At 43.0% G+C, this 26393-nt stretch overlaps 1 protein-coding gene across 1 annotated transcript in view; it reads right to left on the bottom strand.

Moving 5' to 3' along the window:
• The window catches only part of LOC124803427, a 250963-nt gene that overhangs the window by 114802 nt on the left and 109768 nt on the right, over positions 1 to 26393 (bottom strand). Inside the window, exon 3 of the mRNA XM_047264610.1 lies at positions 7065 to 7231. Within this exon, the coding sequence (XP_047120566.1) occupies positions 7065 to 7231 (167 nt within the window). The remainder of the gene's footprint in view (positions 1 to 7064; positions 7232 to 26393) is intronic.

The raw sequence follows: 26393 nt of genomic DNA, 5'->3' as shown, positions 1-26393 counted from the left end.
TGGATGATACTGGTGTGGAGATAACCTCATGAATGCATGTTCAAGTTGGTGGAGACTCTGTAATGGTGTGGGGTGTGTGCAGTTGGAGTGATGCGTCTAGATACGACTCTGACAGGTGACACGTACGTAAGCATCCTGTCTGATCACCTGCATCCATTCATATCCATTGTCCATTCCCACAGAATTGGGAAATTGCAGCAGGACAATGCGATACCCCACATATCCAGAATTGCTACAGAGTGGCTACAGGAAAACTGTTCTGAGTTTAAATACTTCCGCTGGGCACCAAACTCCCCAGACATGAACTTTGTTGAGCATATCTGGGATGCCTTACAACGTGCTGTTCAGAAGAGATCTCCACCTCCTCGTTCTCTTACGGATTTATGGACAGCCCTGCAGGACTCATGGTGTCAGTTCTCTCCAGTGCTACTTCAGACATTAGTCGAGTCCCTGTCACGTCGTGATGCGGCACTTCTGCGTGATCGCGGTGGCCCTACACGATATTAGGCAAGCGTACCAGTTTCTTTGGCTCTTCAGTGTATATAGATAATAATAATTATCCTTTTTAGCTCAATAGCCTGGCACAAATGTACCTACTGGACGCCGCTTCGACGACTTGTATGTTCCAAAGGTACCCCATTTATCCAACCAGGAGAGGGGACCTACAGTTTAACGTGGAGGCCGGCCGGAGTGGCCGTGCGGTTCTAGGCGCTACAGCCTGTAACTGCGTGACTGCTACGGTCGCAGATTCCAATCCTGCCTCGGGCATGGATGTGTGTGGTGTCCTTAGGTTAGTTAGGTTTAAGTAGTTCTAAGTTCTAGGGGACTGATGACCACAGCAGTTAAGTCCCATAGCGCTCAGAGCCATTTGAACCATTTGATTTTAACGTGGAATCCGATCGAGGATATCACATGACATCTATTTTATTCTGTCGATAAAAACTTAGTTTCTTGTTACCGTCCTCTCCCATGACCGATCACGCTGAGCTACCACGCCGAATCCGCACGACCACAAGGACAGATTTGTAAACATGGCGGACAAATAAATGCCGCAATTGGAGGTCGGCATACGATTCCCCAGCTCAGTTCAAGACAAAAGCGCATCTAGCAAAACCTAGTCTCGCCAATAGGTTTAATAGAAACGCGATTTCAAAAACGAGGCTCTGGCAACGATATAACTGCGTGTAACGTGGCCAATAACAGGCAGCATTTTCTCTACGATGTGCAACAGCTAACCCATTAACTCAATGGGCCGAGGAGCTGCCTTGGGGAAAGGATCTGTGGACTTATCCTGTTCGAGTGGCGTTCGTAGCAAACGCTTTTGTTTATTTCTTTCAGCTAAAGTATAAATTGCATCCGCAATGCGTATCTTGTATATTTCTTTCGGTTAGCGTTACATTTATTTAACGTTAAGACATAACGTGAACTTCGTACAGTGGTAAACGTCCACTGTGTTTCGTCCGTGATACAAATAAAACCAACTGAAAATGACAGTGGCTACACTAACATCGTCTGTATCCGATGAGATACAAAAAGCACTATAGGTAAGCCGCACTAGACTACACATTATGCTATGTACAATAGTTCCATTCTGTACGTTTGAAGTCCAGCCTTATCTTCACAGAGGTGGTACGTACCGTACGAGCAACGTTCTCTTTAGAGAAGATGTTCAAAGCGACCACCTTACATTTAGAAACACTTCGTCACTCGGTGTATCATACTATGTTGGACTCTACGCAACAAACCCGCATCCACCATTGTTGAAGCGTCATGCACGCGAACTATTAGATCGTGTATGTCCGTGGATGGAGTACTATAAACTTGGTCCTTTAAGTGACCCCACAAATAAAAGTCTAGTGAATGAAGGTCCGAGAAACGTGGATGCCAGAACATTGGACCTCCACGACCAATCCATTTCCCTGGAAAAGCTTCATTTAAAGAGTTACACACATTCATTCCAAAGTGTGGAGGTGCGCCTTCATACTGAAGCTATACCTGCCACCGAACGCCAAGTGGAACGTTTCCTTATGTGTCAGGCAAAGTATTGCAAAGAAAAGTACATTACAGGGGTGCATTCAACTTGTCAGGCAATAGGTAAGAGTTCAAAAGCACTTCTCCCACGATTCCAGCACACAGACTTATAGTGAAACGTGCCAGAAAGCCACATTCACGCATGACATGCGGGTTGTGTCAAGACCAATAGTGACTGTTGTGGAAGTTGAAAATAGCTTCACGAGTGAAGCTAGTCAGTCCATATCGCTTTATTTATAAAATGTCCATCGTCTTCCGCTAGGTGGAACGCCGTCTTCTGGCGTGGAGTAGAGGTACACTGTACATTGTTCATTTAATTATTTTTCTTTTCGTTCTTTTTTATTTTTATTTATTTATTTATGTTTGTCATTAATACCACCGAGAATTTCAGGAAACACGCATCACGCGAGGAGGAGGGCGCAGCAAGACGTCAGACTAAGAAGAAAATTCCGAATACCACTGAATATATCGGTTCCAAGATTGGAAGAGGTGGGGATCAACTCTTCATGACAGGAACATCAAGCCCTGGGATGGGTTAAGGAAGACACTGCAGAGGAAATTGGAGAAAAATTGTCTGTATTTTGGATTGCGGACAACTGGACAGTGGCGTTCATTAAGAAACTGTCAAAAGTCAAGGATACATTTCTCGCCATCAATGAACAAGTAGTGTTGCGTGTGTCCACAAATCCACCTCACAGAGTTCGTCTTTGCTTGCAGGAAGTAATCCGCGTCCGGAAAGAGGAGCAGTTGAGTAAGTACCTCAGTGCGCTACGGTGGCTGCAAAGTGGTGTGGGATGATACACGTTGCTCTTGCCATTCCGATGCGCTGCACAATGTGATAGTTTAGCCAGTTCTCCATGTTAATACGTTTTCCAAAATGCACCCAAGGTAATTTTGCTAGATAAAACTGTGTCTTTAATCTGCATGAGTAATCGCAAGTGCGGTATTTTTTCTTCATCCTGCATCCGTTCTAATAAGTGAGTTTGCGAGTAATAAAGTGTGATATATATGGCCGTATCTTTTGACTGCATTGACTTAGAAGTTTAAATTATGTAACCGCCAAGGAACAATAGCACTTAGTATTTGTCATAAATTTCAACACGATATCTCTACCTGTTCCTGAGTAAAAAGGGTCCTTACAGACACAGCTTGGTTATTGGATGCATCGAAAGCTTATCGACGTATTCATTGTTTGAGTACTCCATCTTCTGATTTTTTAAGGAGGATTTTTTTCATTTACCTGTACTGTGAAACCTAGTTTCCTGCCAAATTTTATTATTTTAGGTCAATGACAAGTAGTCTGGTTTTTGATGAGTGAATTTACGACTATCGAAATACGAGGCGTAAATAGTCGTATCGTTTGATTGCGTTGGCTTAGAAGCATATATGTTTTACATCGCCACGGGACTGTAGACCTTAGTATGCGACATAAATTTCAAAATGATACCTCTACCTGTCCCTGAAAAAAAGGGATCCTAAGGGTCGGACAGTAACAGGTAGACGGAGCACAAAGTGATCCTACAAAGGGTTCCATTTTTACCGGTTGAGGTACGTATCATAAGCCTGTCTGGGAAAATATCACTATGGACAGCTTTATTAGATAAGTAAGTGAATATATTGCAAAGCCCAGCTCAACAACATATTTATACTGTTTCAGTATAGAAACAAGGGTAGCTGGGGTAACAGGTATACAAAATCTAACGAACAAATGTCTAAATCGCCTCTGGACTGAAATTATCAAGCGAAAACTCATAAATCTGTGAAAGTTTTCTATGGTGCGATTAGTTTCGTCAATTTGCATCGTTACCAGGAAGACTTAAAAGTTTAAAATCGTTACTCTACATGTCCAATATTGCAAATTATGTTACGTATCTAGTTATACCAGTCACAGCCAGCACGACAGACTATAGAACCAGAGAGGGCAACTTATCGTTAAGGGCATCTCAGCCCGAAACAAGAATAACCAATAGCATTTGAGAGTAGAGAGAAACAATAGGATTGCTTCGTTTCGTAAGAGCCTGTGTGCGGAGTGGTGTAGACATTTTTGTCTTTAGTGTTTTGTAGGCCCTGTGTAGATATTAAGAAAGCAGAACATTTATATGTGAAACACTGCAGTAACAACTCGTGAGCAAATGACTCATGAAATTTTGTCACTGCCGCTGTTTTTGTGAACAAGGGGAGGGAAGTAAAGGTTTGTCCTTATTTTCAATACGTGAGTGGTCGTGTTGCTGGTTTCTGCTTATGGAACAATCACGTACTGTAAGATTCACCTAAATTTTTTTGTAATTTATAGCACTCAATGCATTGAATAGCAGTCTTGGCGCATAGTATTGCTTGCTACAATTGTGTGTTCTTACTTTGCTCCTAAATGATCATTTGGCGAGTTGTGAAAGGTGAAGTTAAAAAGCAAAGTATTTCTGACAAGCGAGACTAGAAACATGATTGCTGCGTGTTTCAGTCGCAGCAATTGAAGCTGTATTCTTCGGTTCCTGCCAATCTACACTCTCGAAACACTGTGAAATGTTCGAAGCGAACAGCAAAGTATTATTACAAACTAGAGTACAAATATCATTGCTGGTCGCTTCGCTTGCAGGAGTTTCATCTTTCGTTTTTTAATCGGACTGAAATAATGAAATCGAAGCAAATCTTCCCTCAGAGAGCTAACTCTTGTACAGTCTGTTCAGAAATTCCAGTTACAAGTTTCTAGGAATGGAGGGGAGCGAGTACATAATATTTTGAATAGGAACCCATGTCCGGAAACACACCGTTTCCGTACCACAGTCGTTTGAAAACTGTTTTTGCTAGGTACAGGGAGACAAATATTGAACTATATGAAAATAAACGTAAATTAGTTATAAACTACGGCGTGCACACACTTTATTCAACATGCAAACGTCACTACAGAGATTCGGATTTAGGTTATGACATGTTCGATATGCCTGCCGTCATTGGCGATGATGTGGCACAGACGAATAGCGAAATTCTGCTTGACCCGCTGAAGTGTCGGAACATCGATGCTGTCGATGACATACTGAACTGCTGCTTTCAGCTCAGTAATGGTTTTGGCGTTATTGCTGTACACCTTGTCTTTAATGTAGCCCCACAAAAAAGAGTCGCATGTGTTCAAATCTGGAGAATACGGCGGTCAATCAAGGCCCGTGCCAGTGGGCTCTAGGTACCCCAGAGCCAGAATGCGGTCCCCAAAGTGCTCCTCCAGGACATCAAACACTATCCTGCTCCGATGGTTTCCAGATCCGACTTTCAGGAACCACTTATTGTCGAATCAGGGCCAATTTGGATAACGGGGATGAAATCATCTTCCAAAACCTTCACATACCATACGGTAGCCACCGCGCCATCAAGGAATATCGCACCGATTATTCCGTGACTGGACATTGTACACCACACAGTCACCCACCGAGGGCGCAGAGACTTCTCGATCGAGGAATGAGGACTTTCAGTCCCCCAAATGCGCCAGTTTTGCTTATTGACGAACCCATCCAAATGAAAGTGGGCTTCGTCGCTAAACCGATCCATGCATGCGCATAGTAATTCAGCCGGCCGGTGTGGCCAAGCGGTTCTAGGCGCTTCAGTCTGGAGCGCGCCCGCTACGGTCGCAGGTTCGAATCCTGCCTCGGGCATGGTTATGTGTGATGTCCTTAGGGTAGTTAGGTTTAAGCAGTTCTAAGTTCTAGGGGACTGATGACCTCAGATGTTAAGTCCCATAGTGCTCAGAGCCATCTGAATCATACTAATTCCTATAGTGCCCCGTGGCCAACCGTGCAGTTTGAACGTCCTAACGCAAACCGTTCAGAAGTTACGGCGATTTTATTTCATATAGTTCAATAACTGTCCCACTGTACACTGTAGGTATGCAACAGGGTAGTTATGGAGGTTTTTTTTTTTTTACATCGGATGGGCTTTCTTGAATGTTAGAGGAACATGGTCGAGTACGCGTTTGCAGAATCCAGGGTCTCGCATTCGGGAGGACGACGGTTCAATCCCGCGTCCGGACATCCTGATTTAGGTTTTCCGTGATTTCCCTAAATCACTCCAGGCAAATGCCGGGATGGTTCCTCTGAAAGGGCACGGCCGACTTCCTTCCCCATCCTTCCCTAATCCGATGAGACCGATGACCACGCTGTCTGGTCTCCTTCCCCCAACAACCAACCAACCAACCTCCTCCGTCAGCAGGCATGACAGTGGTCTCCAAGGAGACGCCGGACGACCTGAATATGGAGAGCTCGTACTGCATCACGTTGAAGAGAACTCTTCGACGAGTACACGAGCAATTTCTTTGGCTATTGGTGAGTGGAACTGTAGAACAAGTGATGTACTGGGTCACGCCTAATCAGTTACTCGTAAAAGTGGTCGCGTTGTCACATGTTTTCAAATGGTTATAGCATGGAAACGCTATGTTTCCGGACATAGGTTCCAATTAAAAACTTCATCTACTCACTCCCCTCTACAAGTCCTATAAGTTTTTAACTGGCATTTTCGAATACCCTGTACCTAATAACATCGAGTATTGCAAAACACACTTGTATTTAATGTATGAGAAAGGACCAGAGTCTGTTGAAAGCACGAAAATGTTGGAAAAAATTAGCATATAGCAAAGCGCCAACCTACTTCCTCCACCACGAAGACTACATGTCTATAACCATAAGATCACGCTGTTCACAGGCAGTTCACAGCATTATTACTGTTTATCTTGCGCTCTCCTGAAGGCTTTTCATTGTTGATGTGTAGTTAACTGACATTCAGATGTAACAAATCGTACCAAGAGTGACGTTTGTGATAAATCATCAGTTCACCATTGACTTGAAACGGCCTGTTGTCATATCACGCATGTTTTAATCCAAAAACAACAAAATACAATGAAATCCAGTACGGAGTCTCCAAAGTAGGAAGCGAGGGGTGTCATGTGACCCTACCCGAATGCCGTGAAATGCTATTGCTTATTCTTGTTTCGTGCCGAACCGTCCCTAACGATAAGTGAGGCGAACTGGCGAAGGTTCTCTCACCCGACTCACCTGCGTTGGAGCGAATGGCTGTGGCTAAGTGGGCGGTGGTGTCTGGCCGCGAACAGACGGGACTGCTTTGCGTGCGGGGCCGGCGCTCCGGGTATATACTGGCGAGGATGCGGGCGGTGCCAAGGTAGCGAGGCGGATGGGGGCTGCAGGAGGGCGCTATCTGCTCACTGCGCCTGTTTTCCGGCGGATTAGTTTGTTTGCCCGTGTTTCCCTCCGGTTTTTATCTCGAGAGCAAGCCGGCTGCGGAATGAGCGGTTTTGAAACTGTAAGCGTGTTTGTCTTCTGTTTAAATTCTGGGGTCAAGTAGCAATCACTTAATCTTAAAACTGACTGAGCTTTTAATTCACCATAGAGGAGCAATGCATGTGATGTGGACCAGTAACACGGACCTCTTCAGGGACTGTAGTGGTTTATTTTCGTGCATCACGTTTTTATTCTACCTGCTAGGCTGACTTGCTGTATGCAAGGTGCGAGATATGAGACCTAAGGTCCTATCTTAAGCAATTGTCATGGTAAATATTATGATTACATCCTTTGGTCGCACCATAGTAGAGACGGGTCGTTCGCGAACTAACGGGTCCAAAGGAACGGTTCACCAAGATGAACGGAACGAGCGAGGAACGAATTCTGGGGAAAGGTCTTTCATAGTTCACTTCGGTCGCGGATTTCTGCTTATAGTTCCCGGGAACGGGAAACGGTCGGTCTCGTTCGCGAACGGCACGTCGGCCGGTCTCGTTCCAGCCTCGGTCACGTTCCCGTCTGTCTCGGTCTCGGTCTCGCTCGGCCGGACTCGTCCTTCTTCGCGTGGCCACTCGTGGCAGTTCCACTGCCGACTGCTCATAGTTCAGTATCGAGTTGTTGTTCGTTTCGTTCGCTTCGCACGCCCATTCTGGATCTGTTTCAAACCTTTTTTGAACTCTGAACGTCTGGTTCTTTTCGTATTCTATTTAGCGTCCACGACCGGTAATTAAAATGCATTTTGTAATTACGTAAACTACATAAAAATTACATGGTATGTAATACATGCATCTTTTCAGGTAACAAAACGGCGTATCGGCTTACTTCACTATTTCGATAAACAGCAGAAGAAATACTTGTAAAAAGGCAAGATTTTTTGTTATGACACGTGCAAAGGACGTGTGAGGAGGGTTATGCGAGAGGCGTTCAATGAATTCGAAAGTAAAGTTCTATGTGCTGACTTGGCAGAAAATCCTAAGAAATTTTGGTCTTACGTCAAAACAGTAGGTGGATCAAAACAAAATGTCCAGACACTCTGTGACCAAAATGGTACTGAAACAGAGGATGACAGACTAAAGGCCGAAACACTAAATGTCCTTTTCCAAAGCTGTTTCACAGAGGAAGACTGCACTGTAGTTCCTTCTCTAGATTGTCGTACAGATGACAAAATGGTGGATATCGAAATAGACGACAGAGGGTAGAGAAACAATTAAAATCGCTCAAAAGAGGAAAGGCCGCTGGATCTGATTGGATACCAGTTCGATTTCACACAGAGTACGCGAAGGAACTTGCCCCCTTCTTACAGCGGTGTACCGTAGGTCTCTAGAAGAGCGTAGCGTTCCAAAGGACTGGAAAAAGGCACAGGTCATCCCCGTTTTCAAGAAGGCACGTCGAACAGATGTGCAGAACTATAGATCTCTATCTCTAACGTCGATCAGTTGTAGAATTTTGGAACACGTATTATGTTCGAGTATAATGACTTTTATGGAGACTAGAAATCTACTCTGTAGGAATCAGCATGGGTTTCGAAATAGACGATCGTGTGAAACCCAGCTCGCGTTATTCGTCCACGAGACTCAGAGGGCCATAGACACCGGTTCACAGGTAGATGCCGTGTTTCTTGACTTCCGCAAGGCGTTCGATACAGTTCCCCACAGTCGTTTAATGAACAAAGTAAGAGCATATGGACTATCAGACCAATTGTGTAATTGGATTGAAGAGTTCCTAGATAACAGAACGCAGCATGTCATTCTCAATGGAGAGAAGTCTTCCGAAGTAAGAGTGATTTCAGGTGTGCCGCAGGGGAGTGTCATAGGACCGTTGCTATTCACAATATACATAAATGACCTTGTGGATGACATCGGAAGTTCACTGAGGCTTTTTGCAGATGATGCTGTGGTGTATCGAGAGGTTGTAGCAATGGAAAATTGTACTGAAATGCAGGAGGATCTGCAGCGAATTGACGCATGGTGCAGGGAATGGCAATTGAATCTCAATGTAGACAAGTGTAATGTGCTGTGAATACATAGAAAGATAGATCCCTTATTTAGCTACAATATAGCAGGTCAGCAACTGGAAGCAGTTAATTCCATAAATTATCTGGGAGTACGCATTAGGAGTGATTTAAAATGGAATGATCATGTAAAGTTGATCGTCGGTTAAGCAGATGCCAGACTGAGATTCATTGGAAGAATCCTAAGGAAATGCAATCCGAAAAGAAAGGAAGTAGGTTACAGTACGCTTGTTCGCCCACTGCTTGAATACTGCTCAGCAGTGTGGGATCCGTACCAGATAGGGTTGATAGAAGAGATAGAGAAGATCCAACGGAGAGCAGCGCGCTTCGTTACAGGATCATTTAGTAATCGCGAAAGCGTTACGGAGATGATAGATAAACTCTGCGGGAGAGACGCTCAGTAGCTCGGTACGGGCTTTTGTTAAAGCTTCGAGAACATACCTTCACCGAAGAGTCAAGCAGTATATTGCTCCCTCCTACGTATATCTCGCGAAGAGGCCATGAGGATAAAATCAGAGAGATTAGAGCCCACACAGAAGCATACCGACAATCCTTCTTTCCACGAACAATACGAGACTGGAATAGAAGGGAGAACCGATAGAGGTACTCAGGGTACCCTCCGCCACACACCGTCAGGTGGCTTGCGGATTATGGATGTAGATGTAGACGTAGACGGCGGCACGGCACACACGAGTGGCCATTTTCCGTCTTTTTTTGATCCCAGGTAAAAGAGCATGTTCATTGTTATCCAAGACAGACCGACTTACAGCCGAATGAAGCCCGCGCTTCGTAATCGAGTGTATGGTGTCACATTTTGTAAAGAGAATATGATAACTCCTACAATATTATTTCAGTGGCACAGGGTGGCGCACGAAAAATCGGCCCCGAGTACTAGACTGCTCATTGTCGCTTACCATTCGTCATTTGTTGTTTCGAAGTTGTTTGGATTACCTTATTTGTTATTTCTTCACTGCCTAATTATTACATGTTTATCTATTCTGCTCGTAGCGGTCAACAAATCGTGCATTATTGGCGAGCAGTCTGTACTCGGGGCCAGTTTTTCGTGCGCCACCTTATATTATTTCACTGCGATCAGCCACACAACGCTACAGTTGGCTAAACTGTGTGAGAATTCTGTTATGAATAAAAATTTTGTACTCCAGGGGGAGGCAACTCCCCTCTTGGCGCCTTCCATCTTCAGTCACCTAGGCTACTAATTTTCAGTTTTTCATAAGAATCATGTACCAAGCACAATGAACGGTGAACGAGTAAAAACGAACGGTTCCCAAAAAAGAGCAATCGCCAGTGAACTAGTTCCCAAGGATGAACGAGCTTGCCAATCTCTACACCATAGTCAAGCCTTCAGCGTCGATACTGAAGTTATAAGGCGCAGTCAAACGAAAACAAGACAGGTGGAAAAGAAGTGGTAAACTGTTTACTACCGCAGACGGAATCGCCATAACTGTTAATACACGTATCCGATTGTGAGACAAGACCCTTAATGCTCTTGTGGAGAAATGTTTGCGAAGACTCCAAAACTATGAAAATCGCACAGGGAGAGATCGGACTGTATGGAGGATGTGTAAGGGCTTCCCAGCGGAACTTCTGCAGCGCAGTCGGTATAACATGCACGCCATCTCCGGGAAAGTCACGATGAACTTTTCCTTCGACGGCAAGGGCCCGCTGCTTATTGAGTTTCTGCTACTCGGAGCCACAGTTAACTCACAGCGGTACGAGGACACTTTGCAAAAATCGTAGCCGGTACACCCTTGAATGTTGCCGGATGGCATCATTCTGTTCGAAGATAATGCCCGCCTTCATATTGCGAACGTTGTTTCGATTACACTCCATAGAGTACCGATCTCTCCCCATGCGATTTCCATGGTTTTTTTTTTTTGGGGGGGGGGGGGGGGGCGCATAACTTCTGTGGCATGGATGTGTGTGATGTCCTTGGGTTAGTTAGGTTTAAGTAGTTCTAAGTTCTAGGGGACTGATGACCACAGCAGTTAAGTCCCATAGTGCTCAGAGCCATTTGAACCATTTTGAAGAGGAAACAGGAGTCGCTAGGAAAGAGATACGGCATCCAGTATTAGAAACAGAATTTAGAAAAGCTGTGGAAGATTTAAAATCAAATAAAGCAGAAGGGATAGATAACATTCCATCGGAATTTCTAAAATCATTGGGGGAAGTGGCGACAAATCGACTATTCACGCTGGTATGTAGAATGTACGAGACTGGCAATATACCATCAGACTTTTGGAGAAACATCATCCACAGAATTCCGAAGATCGCAAGGGTCGACAAGTACGAGAATTATTGCACGTTCACTTTTACAGCTCATGATGACAAGAAGACACAGAAGAATTGAAAGAAAAACGGGGAGCTGTTAAATGATGAGCATTTTGGCTTTAGGAAAGGTAAAGGCACTGGAGAGGCAGTTCTGACTACGCGATTTCTAATGGAAGCAACACTGAAGAAAAAGTAAGACACGCGTTCATAAGATCTGTCGACCTGGAAAAAGCGTTCGACAGTGTCAAATGGTGCAAAATGTTCGAAATCCTGAGAAAAATAGGGGTAAGCTGTAGGAAAATATGAGTACTATACAATATGTACAAGAGCCAAGAGGGAACAATAAGAGTGGACGACCAAGAACGAAGTGCTCGGATTAAAAAGGTTGTAAGACAGGGATGTAATCTTTCGCCCCTGCTGTTCAATCCGCACGTCAAAGAAGCACTGAAGGAAATAAAAGAAAAGTTCAAGAATAGGATTAAAATTCAAGGTGAAAGGATGCCGATGAGATTCGCTGATGACATTGCAATCGTCAGTTAAAGTGAAGAAGAATTACAGGATGTGATGAATGGAATGAACAGTCTAATGAGTACAGAATACGTATTGAGAGAAATACGAAGGAAAACGAAGATAATGAGAACTAGCAGAAACGAGAACAGGGGAAGACTTAACATCATAATCGCTGATAACGCAGTCGACGAAGTTACGGCATTCTGCTAACTAGGAAGCAAAATAACACATGATGGACGGAGCAAAGGGGAACGTAAGAAGCAGACTATCACTGGCAAGAAAGGCATTCCTGGCCAACACAAGTCTGCTACTAATAGTATCAAACATAGGCCTTAATTTTATGAAGAAATTTCTGAGAATGTACGTATGGAGGACAGAATTTCATGGTAGTGACACGTAGACTGTGGAAAAACCGGCACTGAACAGAATGGAAGCATTTGAGATGTGGTGCTACAGTAGAATTAAGTGGACTCTTAGGGAATGAGGAGATTTTCCGCAGACTCGTCGAGGAAAGGGACGTAATTATGGGACATAATTACGCAAAACACTGACAAGACTAACGGACAGGATGGTAGGACATCTGTTAAGTCATCAGGGAATACATCTGAAGAGGGTAAAAACTGAAGTGAGAGACAGAGACTGGGATAATCCAGCAAATAACTGAGGATGGATGTTACAAGGGCTGCTGTGAGATGAAAAGGTTGGCACAGGAGAGAAATTGTTTGTAGGAGACATCAAACCAGTCACAAGACTGATGACTCAAAAAATATTATTATTATTACTTTTATTCGCAATGCACAGATGCATCTGTATTGCACATATCTTTTCTAAAAGAACATCACTATAAGGTTTGCGCATCACTATAAAGTGTTCAGTGCCAACGGCCTTGCCGCAGTGGTAACACCGGTTACCGTTGGATCATCGAAGTTAAGCGCTGTCGGGCTGGGCTAGCACTTGGGTGTTTGACCATCCGGTCTGCCGAGCGCTGTTGGCAAGCGGGGTGCACTCAGAACTTGCGAGGCAAACTGAGGAGCTACTTGATTGAGAAGTAGCGGCTCCGGTCTCGTAAACTGTAATACGGCCGGGAGAGCGGTGTGCTGACCACACGCCCCACCATATCCATATCCAGTGATGCCTGTGGTCTGAGGATGACACGGCGGCCGGTCGGTGCCGTTGGGCCTTCCAAGGCCTGTCCGGACGGAGTTTAGTTTACTTTAGTTTAAAGTGTTCAGCATTAAACTGCATTGTTGAAAAAAGGATGTGTGATTTGATACTAGATAGGAAGCATGGAATCCATCAGCCACCAACTTTCGTTCTGAACTTTGCTGAAATTATGTAAGGAACTTAAGAGGGTGTCTGGAGCTGAGAAATATGCATGCTAAGGAAGACAATTTGCAGTGGTCTTTGGTGACAGACTCAATGGTTGTTGTTGTCTTCAGTCCTGAGACTAGTTTGATGCAGCTCTCCATGCTACTCTATCCTGTGCAAGCTTCTTCATCTCCTAGTACTTACTGCAACCTACATCCTTCTGAATCTACTTAGTGTATTCATCTCTTCGTCTCCCTCTACGATTTTTACCCTCCACGCTGCCCTCCAATGCTAAATTTGTGATCCCTTGATGCCTCAGAACATGTCGTACCAACCAGTCCCCTCTTCTTGTCAAGTTGTGCCACAACCTCCTCCCCAATTCTATTCAATACCTCCTCATTAGTTATGTGATCTACCGACCTAATCTTCAGCATTCTTCTGTAGCACCACATTTCGAAAGCTTTTATTCTCTTCTTGTCCAAACTATTTATCGTCCATGTTTCACTTCCATACATGGCTACACTCCATACGAATACTTTCAGAAACGACTTCCTGACACTTCAATCTATACTCGATGTTAACAAATTTCTCTTTTTCAGAAACACTTTCCTTGCAATTGCCAGTCTACATTTTATATCCTCTCTACTTCGACCATCATCAGTTATTTTGCTCCCCAAATAGCAAAACTTCTTTACTACTTTAAGTGTCTCGTTTCCTAATCTAATTCCCTCAGCATCACCCGACTTAATTCGTTTACATTCCATTATCCTCGTTTTGCTTTTGTTGATGTTCATCTTATACCCTCCTTTCAAGACACTGTCCATTCCGTTCAACTGCTCTTCCAAGTCCTTTGCTGTCTCTGACAGAATTACAATGTCATCGGCGAACCTCAAGGTTTTTATTTCTTCTCCATGGACTTTAATACCTACTCCGAATTTTTCTTTTGTTTCCTTTACTGCTGGCTCAATATACAGATTGAATAACCTGTCTCACTCCCTTCCCAACAGCTGCTTGCCTTTCATGTCCCTCGACTCTTATAACTGCCATCTGGTTTCTGTACAAATTGTAAATAGCCTTTCGCTCCCTGTATTTTACCCCTGCCACCTTTAGAATTTGAAAGAGAGTATTCCAGTCAACATTGTCAAAAGCTTTCTCTAAGTCTACAAATACTAGAAACGTAGGTTTGCCTTTCCTTACGCTGTCTTCTAAGATAAGTCGTAGGGTCAGTATTGCCTCACGTGTTCCAACATTTCTGCGGAATTCAAACTGATCTTCGCCGAGATCGGCTTCTACCAGTTTTTCCATTCGTCTGTAAAGAATTCGCGTTACTATTTTGCAGCTGTGACTTATTAAACTGATAGTTTGGTAATTTTCACATCTGTCAACACCTGTTTTCTTTGGGATTGGAATTATTATATTCTTCTTGAAGTCTGAGGGTATTTCGCCTGTCTCATACATCTTGCTCACCAGATGGTAGAGTTTTGTCAGGACTGGCTCTCCCAAGGCCGTCAGAAGTTCCAATGGAATGTTGTCTACTCCCGGGGCCTTGTTTCGACTCAGGTCTTTCAGTGCTCTGTCAAACTCTTCACGCAGTATCGTATCTCCCATGTCATCTTCATCTACATCCTCTTCCATTTCCATAATATTGTCCTCAAGTACATCGCCCTTGTATAGAGCCTCTATATACTCCGTACACCTTTCTGCTTTCCCTTCTTTGCTTAGAACTTGGTTTCCATCTGAGCTCTTGATATTCATACAAGTGGCTCTCTTTTCTCCAAAGGCCTCTTTAATTTTCCTGTAGGCAGTATCTATTTTACCCCTAGTGCGATAAGCCTCTACATCCTTACATTTTTCCTCTAGCCATCCCTGCTTAGCCATTTTGGACTTCCTATCGATATCATTTTTGAGACGTTTGTATTCCCTTTTCCCTGCTTCATATACTGCGTTTTTATATTTTCTCCTTTCATCAATTAAATTCAATATTTCTTCTGTCACCCAAGGATTTCTGCTAGCCCTCGTCTTTTTACCTACTTGATCGTCTGCTGCCTTCACTACTTCATCCCTCAGAGCTACCCATTCTTCTTCTACTGTATTTCTTTCCCCCATTCCTGTCAATTGTTCCCTTATGCTCTCCCTGAAAATCTGTACAACCTCTGGTTTAGTCAATTTATCCAGATCCCATCTCCTTAAATTCCCACCTTTTTGCAGTTTCTTCAGTTTTAATCTACAGTTCATAACCAATAGAATGTGGTCAGAGTCCACATCTGCCCCTGGAAATGTCTTACAATTTAAAACCTGGTTCCTAAATCTCTGTCTTATCATTATATAATCTATCTGATAGCTTCTAGTATCTCCAGGATTCTTCCATTTATACAGCCTTCTTTTATGATTCTTGAACCAAGTGTTAGCTATGATTAAGTTATGTTCTGTGCAAAATTCTACCAGACGTCTTCCTCTTTCATTTCTCTCCCCCAATCCATTTTCACCCACTATGTTTCCTACTCTAACTTTTCCTACTCTCGAATTCCAGTCACCCATGACTAACTTCAACTTATCCATTTTTCTTTTTAAATTTTCTAACCTACCTGTCCGACTAAGGGATCTGACATTTCACGCCCCGATCCGTAGAACGCCAGTTTTCTTTCTCCTGATAACGACGTCCTCTTGAGTAGTCCCCGCCCGGAGATCCGAATGGGGGACTATTTTACCTCCGGAATATTTTACCCAAGAGGACGCCATCATCATTCAACCATACAGTAAAGCTGCATGCCCTCAGGAAAAATCACGGCTGTAGTTTCCCCTTGCTTTCAGACGTTCGCAGTACCAGCACAGAAAGGCCGTTTTGGTTAGTGTTGCAAGGCGAGATCAGTCAATCATCCAGACTGTTGCCCCTGAAACTACTGAAAAGGCTGCTGCCCCTCTTCAGGAACCACACGTTGGTCTGGCCTCTCAACAGATACCCCTCCGTTGTGGTTGCACCTACGGTACTGCCATCTGTATCGCTGAGACACGCAAGCCTCCCCATCAACGGCAAGGTCCATGGTTCATGAGGATAGGACTCAATGGTAGAAGTGAAGATTAAAAATACCTTACGGTTCACAGTGACAATATATTTTTTTTTTTTTTTGTACAATTTCTCTGAGCGATGCAGAATGCGATTTGAGAGTACTTTTGCATCCTATTGTCTCCTTAGATCCAACTTTCGCTAACCAAATTCATACAAAGTATGTATGGGAGAATGTTGTACCTGGAGAATAGCGTACCCAGGAACACATGATGTTTTCTGGTCGACGTTTCAATCTGGTGACGCAGGAATGAGCGTTACACATTGCCACAGACAATTTCCGGCGTTTTATACTGTTTTGGTTGTTGTGTGATATGAGATTTTATTTTTGCAGCGTTTGTAAATATTAGCAGCTCTAAATATTTATGTAGTGTATAGCATATTAAAGTTATTTGGAAAATATTGTTAATTCTTCCGTTACAGAGTTTTATGGTGAACCAAATTCTGTGTATTTTTGAAACTAGCTACACAAAAAGGCGACAGTTAAGCCATACATTGTTGGTCATAAACTATCTTGACCTTGAAACAGAAGGTCTTCTATGGGACACATGATATTTGCAAATTAAGCGAATTTTTTTTATGTTTCAACTGTTTTCCTTATCTTGAAAATAATAATATCTTTGTTGCCAACACCTTATATTTCGGAATGTTTTCAAATTGTAAGAGATTTTTAATGATGCCTCTCACTAACCTGATTTCACTTACAGATTGTTGGTGTGTATTAGAGAATTAATGTAATACACAGACTATTAGATACAGTATTAACGAGATTTTCTAGACTGAACACTTCTAAATTTGAACAGAACATTTGTTCGTAGGTACCTGACCACGCTGCACCTTGGAACAGATTTTCAGATTTGTAAAAACCTTACTTATCCGGAGTAATTTTTGTGATTTCAGGAAAACGCTACGGTACATACAAGGTGAATGCTGTCATTTCCGAATGGAGTGAGGAAATACGTTTAACTTCTACTACAGAGCTGGCTAGAGACGAAACACCAAACAGTGTTCCAAAACAGAACACCCTCCGCTGGTAGATTGCGCACTGCCTGTGATAAATTGTAGCTTTGAGTAATTGTCGGAGCAACGATTTTGGTAGGCTATTGTCTGAGATAAACAAGTGCCTCGGTTTGAGACCCTCTTTGGCTCAGAGTTCTGTTCTCACTTAACGATCAACCAAGATTATACTCCACAAAGAGAGAAAAGAATTCTTTCTCAGTAGCACATCGCCATCGTGAAGAAGACGTATTTTCTGTCATGACCATTTTTCCCGTGGCATTAATCCCATGTTGGAGCTTTGAGTAGATGCGATGCATATAATCATCAACGTAGGATACTCCTCAGAGGAGTGCGTTACTGCTTTTGGCTTTTTTTTTTCGAATCGCACCGTGAGTGGAAACAAAACTGCAATCCACGGACTGGATGTAGCCACCCATCCGTGATCGAAGTCCAAAGTGAGAGCGATTCTCGCCAGTTGGAAGCGCCGCGCGGGGTAGCCGTGCGGTCTCAGGCGCCTTGTCACGGTCCGTGCGGCTCCCCCAGTCAGAGGTTCGAGTCCTCCCTCGGGTATGGGTGTGTGTGTGTTGTCCATAGCGTAAGTTAGTTTAAGTAAGATTAAGTAGTGTGTAGGCTTAGGGACCGATGACCTTGGCAGTTTGGTCCCACAAGACCTTACCACAAATTTCCAGTTGGAAGCACTTGCGCACGGCCTTGAGGGACAGATTCGACCTAAAGATGACAGATGTTCTGTCGTATGGAAATCTGTCGTCACCAATACTTGTAGCGACACTTTACGTAAACCGCGTCGCTCACTCCAAAACAAGCGACGTCATGTCGAAACGGAGTTTTATCTGTATCCGCGATAAAGCCCATGCTTGCAGCCGACTACAATGCAACGACTCATTCAAAACTTCGGTTGGGAACTTGTTATTGATTCTCCTCTACATTACCGACCTAATCGCCTCTTTCCGATGCCACCGAACGATGTGGCGCAGAGGTAAGAAAATCGATTTGTATTCCGGAGAACGGCGGTTCGGATCTTCGTCAGACCATTCACACTCAAGTTCTATAAATTTCCCAAAGTAGCTTAAGGCAAATACTGCGATGATTCATTTGGAAAAAAAGTTCAAATACAGTCAAAAATTTTGTGAAATAATTAGTCTAAAAGTAAGAAATAAAATAGATTAAAGAAACAATTGATGCAAGAAACCAGGTACAGCAAACCAATTGCTGATTGAGAATAAAGACAAAAATATGTCTTGGCCACGCAACAGGAGACTACGCGGTATTTTTTTTTTAAGTTGGCGCCATCCGAAACATTTATTGTTGATTGTGGTTTGTTAAAGACCGCTGCCAACTTCGGCCATGTAACAGTTGTGGCACCATACAGGATTACGTGGCTAAGACAGGACGCCTCAAATAAATCCAGAAGGAGTAAATATATTGAGGTGTGGTTTTTGCAAATTATGGCGGACAATATGGTAAATTTCCTGATGTTCACAAGTAACTTTTATCGTTTTTAGTCGTCGAATTGGATTTACCTAGTGCAACTGTATACTTTCTTCTGTGGAATTTGAAAGAAGATTTTAAGAGAACCTGTACGACATAACAGAATGGGACTTGTTTAGGGCCGGCCACGGCGTGCCAAACTTCACGCGGGCCGAGTGTGTGGGCCACTGAAATAAATCGCAACTTATTAAAAATGTAAGCGATAAATAAAGGCGAAAAATGTTGCACTTTAATTTCTGTAAACTTGACAAAAAACATAAAAGGTGAATGGTTGTTGTTATTATTAATATCTTTGTTTTGAAAGTTCTTTAAGTTTAATATGAAGTTCATATAAGCTGGACTATACAACAGTGTTAAGAAAACGATCTCCATTTCACGTAATAGTACACGTTTGTTCGCGCAAAAAAAGTTGACACTGGGTGCGTTGGCTGATGGGAGCGACTGTAAATGGGAAATGCCTTTACGGTCGCTCCCATGAGCCATCGCGCCGAGTGTCAACTTTGTTTGCGCGTGTAGCAGTAGTAGCTAAAGTAGAAGTTACGTCGAACGTCTCACAACAATGACTATTTGCTTAAAGATGTGGCTAGCTTCATAACACTTTGACGACGACTATTCTCTTAAACAGCAGATTAAATAGGAATACATGAGCTATCTTATTTTCAGGGTAAATGTGGTTTCTGCATGTACGGCTGCTAATGCCCTAGACAACATTTACAAGTAGCTGAGAACGGCAAAATAAAATGAGCTGCGTCGTTTAACATAATGCGGCTAGCTGCGTCCTGGTGTACCCGAAGCAGTTTAAAATTCTGACCGTATGTGCTTCTATTGCTTGCAGATTTTACTTCTCTTGATTAATGAAACTAGTTTTTAGCGAATATGTGAGCGCCACGCCCAGCTTTAGGTGAATTTAGAGAATGCTGCAGCGATTGCTACCAACAGCTAACGTACATCTCCAAAACTGAAGGTGACAATAACTCGGAGAAAATGTGCTTTACACACATATGAACATTAAATAAAATCAGTTATTTTATGTTACTGAACAATGATTCTCTTAAAACAAACGGAAATTATTACTTCACAAACCTTTCCATCTACGTAATACAATGTTAGCGTACAAGTTTGCTTCTTATTCTTCCAAAGACGCTAACAGAAGTAAGTGTTAATAGTATTACAGTCTTTGCACAATGTTAACAATGAAAAGTGTACATTCTTTGATTTTGTTGCATCACGGATACGGCTATTATCTTAGTTTATTGGATTCTGTGCTTTGTCACCTCGTCTCTTTTCACAAGGAAGAAAATATTTATTTAGCACTTTTCCCATTTCCAGACGACAATACACCACGGGTGGCTCCGCCTGTCTCGGCATTGCTCGTTCATTCCCGGAAATAGCTGGTACAGCGCGACATTTAATATAGTATCGCGGTGTGCAATTTCCGATCGGTGCAACTCTCTTCAGTTCGGCAGAATCGTGATGTCAATGGTGTTTACCCTTCGCTATTTGGTCGTGGTATGAGGGAAGCTCACGCGTCATCTGGATGTTTGCACAAAAAAGAGGCAGTCTAACGATCGATCTTCAAAAGTTCTTAAAAATGCATGGAAATGGCAGAAGAGAGGGGTGAGAATTCTCAATATATATTATGCAGTCACATAAGCGAAGGGGACTGCATATTTGCTAGAAAATGGTATTATAATACTGTGCAAAAAGAGTTTAAAGATTTTGACAATAGAAGAACAAAGAATATCAACCATTGACATATGGGATTCACTGTTCACTGTTGATGTTGATGAAGAAGCACTCTGGGCTAAACTTGCAGTCATGCAACACGTGAACATATTGGTGGTAGGAACATTAAAATTTTCGAAGTTACATACATTATTCCAGTAAATCGGAACAGTTTTCGATTAGACTGAACGAGGAGTTTGGAGACTTTATATATTACTGCAATGTGCGTTGGTTAAGTCAAGGGGCAAGCCTGGAATGATTTTTCGATTTAAAAGCCGCTATTGTTGAATTTATGAAGGAAAAAGGAGTGCAGGAACGAAAGTTAGAACATCAGAAATGGATTGCAGTCATCGCACGTTAAGTGGATTGACTGCAGACTGCCCACAGTAAGATATTGGAAGATGAGGAACAACTTCTTTCTCATTTGGTAACCACAAAAAAAAAAGACAAACGGGTTATAGCAGTGACGCATTTTGAGAAACACAGTCCAGTTCCCTAAGCTCACTGCCGTTAAGGAAATCGATAGCTTTGAGGAATTCATTGTGACCTTGGAAGAATTACGAAGATAGTTTACTAACCGTTTTGAGGACACTGACAGTCTTACAGCTTACATCAGTTTTCGAGATGTATCCGAGGCGGTTCGCCGTTTCAGTTGAAAGCAACCTTGTGCATGTGTAGATATAATTGATTGACCTGCAATGGAATCCCCGTTTAATGACAAATCCTTTCACTGTAAAATTGTCCCGGACGTCTACGTTGCTTTCCTCAGGCAGAGTTTCAACGTCTCCATATTAAGGTTGAAAAGTACTGCAACATTTCGATAGACATATTTGTGTGAAAGACCTCTTATCGATTATGAAACTAAACAAGTCGTGATTAGTTGGCAACTTGAATGCGAAAATTTGTGAAAATGTTTACGTCTTTCCGTATGCCGACAGCTTGTTTCAGATAACAATTATGTCTTCAGCGCCCCACAAATAACTGAATAATACTGAAAACTTGTTTTGTTTTTTGTCTATGTTGTTGAGAAATGTGAAATATAAAACCAAGTCGTACGCAGTGAGACTGCAGTGCCATTTAAATGCGGCGTGATCGTAGTTCCCCCCCCCCCCCCCTCCCCTCAAACACACTGAGGTATGGGAATGGCGTTGTTGTGAGGGGTGGGGGCGGGGGAGGTGAAGAAACTTGAAGTGAAGCTGAGCACGATGGCACTCGAGTCAGGGCATGGACCGCGACCCGAAACCTTGGCCGCCCTCGGACTTGATCAAATAGTATCAGGATAACTGCGCAGCAAACCAGTTTCCCGCCGTCAGGAGAAGAAGTTACACAAACGTCAGACCTATTACATCAGATATAAGCAAACACGCAGCACAAATGTGGTTCTTATGTTTACTTAAAGCCCATCAGTCTGTCTTCTGCTGTTGCAGCCAACAGAAAAACTTCCTCGCACAGCTACTGAGACATTCACAATGTATATACTGTATCAGGTCCCTACATTCCGTATCATTTCGCTGCATCTACAGCTTCATAGCAATAACTTCCAAAACTGGTTACAGTTCCCCGTAGGTGATCCACCAAATGTGCAAAATGATGCAGCGTATCTATGCAAAAGGAAGAAACATCATTTACAAACAATGGTCAAGTCAATCTTCGCAATATGCACTAATCGTCAGCTAAAAATCCACGCTGACTCAAAGAAGTGGATGAAAACAACGCTCTTGGTCTATCAACGTTTGGTGCATGTTTTACAAGACCCGCATTAATGGTCCCTGTTTTACTGATGGTAATCTAAATACACTCAAGTATAACGAGCTCCTAAGGTGTGCTGCTGCCACAGTTATCGCAAGGCATCCCACTCGACATAAGGCAATCAGTATGGTTCCAACATGACGGATGTTCCTTCATTTTCCACACGTAATGACAGACGCTCTTCAGAGAATATATATATAGGGTGACTCACCTAACGTTACCGCTGGATATATTTCGTAAACCACATCAAATACTGACGAATCGATTCCACAGACCGAACGTGAGGAGAGGCGCTAGTGTAATTGGTTAATACAAACCATAAAAAAATGCACGGAAGTATGTTTTTTAACACAAACCTACGTTTTTTTAAGTGGAAACCCGTTAGTTTTGTTAGCACATCTGAACATATAAACAAACACGTAATCAGTGCCGTTTGTTGCATTGTAAAATGTTAATTACATCCGGGGATATTGAAACCTAAAGTTGACGCTTGAGTACCACTCCTCCGCTGTTCGATCGTGTGTATCGGAGAGCACCGAATTACGTAGGGATCCAAAGGGAACAGCACATTACGTCCACATGCTAACACCTTTTTATTGGTCTTTTTCACTGACGCACATGTACATTATCATGAGGGGTGAGGTACACGTACACACGTGGTTTCCGTTTTCAATTACGGAGTGGAATAGAGTGTGTCCCGACATGTCAGGCCAATAGATGTTCAATGTGGTGGCCATCATTTGCTGCACACAATTGCAATCTCTGGCGTAATGAATGTCGTACACGCCGCAGTACATCTGGTGTAATGTTGCCGCGGGCTGCCACAATACGTTGTTTCATATCCTCTGGGGTTGTAGGCACATCACGGTACACATTCTCCTTTAACGCACCCCACAGAAAGAAGTCCAGAGGTGTAAGATCAGGAGAACGGGCTGGCCAATTTATGCGTCCTCCACGTCCTATGAAACGCCCGTCGAACATCATGTCAAGGGTCAGCCTAGTGTTAATCGCGGAATGTGCAGGTGCACCATCATGCTGATACCACATACGTCGCCGCGTTTCCAGAGGGACATTTTCGAGCAACGTTGGCAGATCATTCTGTACAAACACGACGTATGTTGCATCTGCAATGAAGTGAGGACCAATGAGGTGGTCGCCAATAATTCCGCACCATACATTTACAGTCCACGGTCGCTGTTGCTCTACCTGTCTGAGCCAGCGAGGATTGTCCACGGACCAGTAATGCATGTTCCGTAGATTCACTGCCCCGTGGTTTGTGAAACCCGCTTCATCGGTAAACAGCTAGAACTGCAACGCATTCTCTGTTAATGCCCATTGACAGAATTGCACTTGATGATTAAAGTCTTCACCATGTAATTGCTGATGTAGCGACACAGGAAACGGGTGAAAGCGGTGACGATGCAGTATGCGCATGACACTACTTTGACTCAGTCCACCAGCTCTCGCAATGTCCCGTGTACTCATGTGTGGGTTCATGGCAACAGCAGCTAATACACCAACTGCACAAGCTTCTCCTGTGACGGGCCTGTTACAGACCCGTTTGCATGCTACGACCATACCTGTTGCATACAGTTGGCGTTAGATGTTTTGCAATGTGCGGCACGTTGGATGCTCTCTGTCCGGGTACCGTTCTGCATACACCCTGCAGGCTTCAGCTGCATTTCGTCGACACTCGCCATAGATGAGTATCATCTCCGCCTTTTCAGAGTTCGAATACACCATGGTCACAGTTCCTACAACACTACACTATCACAGACGTCTGGTAACACTGTGTACTACAGTTGGTCTGCGTGCGGAGACGAATGCAGAATAACAATAGCAGCAAGCGCTATATGCGGACACTGCGACAGCTAGACCAAACCACAACAGTGCACTACAGCCACACTCGTAAACACGGTCGTAATCGTAAACATGTCCCTGCAGATGCTGCTCGCTGGCCGTGGCCCGTGTTTGTTACAACACGCAACTGAACGTCGGAGGTTTCAAGCGTCAACTTTAGGTTACAATATCTCCGGATGTAATTAACATTTTACAATGCAACAAACGGCACTGATTACGTATTTGTTTATATGTTCAGATGTGCTAACAAAACTAACGTGGTTCCATTTTAAAAAACGTAGGTTTGTGTTAAAAAACATACTTCCGTGCATTTTTGTATGGTTTGTATTAAACAATTACACTAACCCCTCTCCTCACGTTCGGTCTGTGGAATCGGTTCGTCAGTATTTGATGTGGTTTACGAAATACATCCAGCGGTAATGTTAGGTGACTCACCCTGTATATATCCACCCCAACGGACGACAGCGTCAGGCCGGCGGTCTGTCACGCCAAGAGGCCCGGGTTCGATCCCCGGCTGGGTCGGATATTTTCTCCGCTCAGGGACTGGGTGTTGTGTTGTGTTGTCCTCATTATCATTTCAACATCATCAGTGGAAGGCAACGGGAAACCACCACTGGAATCACTTCCCTAGACGCTCGTGCGGTGGACCTCTCTGACAGGCCTTCCCCCATGAAAGACCTGCCGTAAGGCAGAACACAAAGTTTTATATATAAAAGGCAATGTCCTGGCTGACTCATCGCCCAGGCTAAACCACCAAGGGCAGAAACTTGAAATTTGCAGAGGGTGTTAATCTTATACTATACGAGTCGTTTAATAAGAGAGTTTCCGAAATTCCACCCTCTTACGAAAGAATTTTGAAAATATGTCACCATCAACGCAATTTTGAAGTTAGACCTACAAAAATTGGTATTTGGTTTCTCGGTCAGAAATTAAGAAATAAGAGTTTCAGCATTTTTGGAAATTTAACTATTGTGGGAGTGAAATAGTGGGTGAAGGCGTTTTTTGAAAATAAATCATCGTTAAAGAACTAATAAATTGTTTTTAAAGCTTCATCTACGAAAACTGGTATTTGCTTTCGGTTACAAATAAAAAATACGTGTGCCAGTGTTTGTAAATTCAGCCCCCTACTGGAGTGAACTAGGGAATGAGAAGTTTTATGAAACAATTATGAAAGTATTGTCAAAGTTAAATCTATGAAAATTTGTATTTGGCTTCTCTGTTAGAAATAAACAAAAAATGTGCTTCAGTTTTAGTAATTTCAACTCCTACGGGGTTATAACAGGTGATGAAAATTAGGAAAGTATTTCGTTATATTAAAAAGGTTTAAAGTTAAATCTATGAAAACTGGTATTTCACTTCTCGTTTAGATACAAAGAAATATATGTTAGGGGGTGAAAGTTCCTATGGAAATACCACCACAAGAACACAAAAGAACGATTAACATAAACTTTGAACTCCAGCTACCAGAACCGTTTTTTAATTAGAAGTTATTTCAGAAAAGACCATGCTCGTATGTCCTTAATTAGAGTGAAAAGTTTAGAAGGTGCTACGATTTATAACGATTTATGAACAACATAATAATTCGCTTAACGAAAATTTAAAAAAAATTGCAGACCATACAGTCTACGCGAGTGAAGCAGCGGGCACTGAGCTAGTTTGGTATAATAGGGCAGACGTTTGTGGGACCTCTTCCCCTGAAGGCGGGACACGTTTACAGATCTGTGATCTTGATACTGTCTGATCAAGACCCGTACATCTTATGTCGTGCTAGTTCTCTTAGAAGCTTCTTTCAACTGCTTCAGAATAAAAAGTATATATCTCCATTGGGAAAAGCGAAACCGCTGTCGTAATTCGGCTACTATAAACGATAAAAATTACCTGCTGAAACGACCCCTTAGAAAAATTATAAATGACTGTGCTTAAACTGACACACAATATTTTTTTAGCGCAACGCAATCTGACTTTCAAAAATCCCTACGAAGGAATGGCCCTGACTAACAGTAACCTATACCTTTCATGAATCACTTACCTCACAAAAATCTTCGGTACTCGAACTACTGCAATA

This window comes from Schistocerca piceifrons, chromosome 6 (genome assembly GCF_021461385.2).
Source record: "Schistocerca piceifrons isolate TAMUIC-IGC-003096 chromosome 6, iqSchPice1.1, whole genome shotgun sequence".
Lineage (NCBI taxonomy): Eukaryota > Metazoa > Arthropoda > Insecta > Orthoptera > Acrididae > Schistocerca > Schistocerca piceifrons.
The sequence above is the reverse complement of the archived record's forward strand: the minus strand, read 5'-3'. Positions and strand labels throughout refer to the sequence as shown.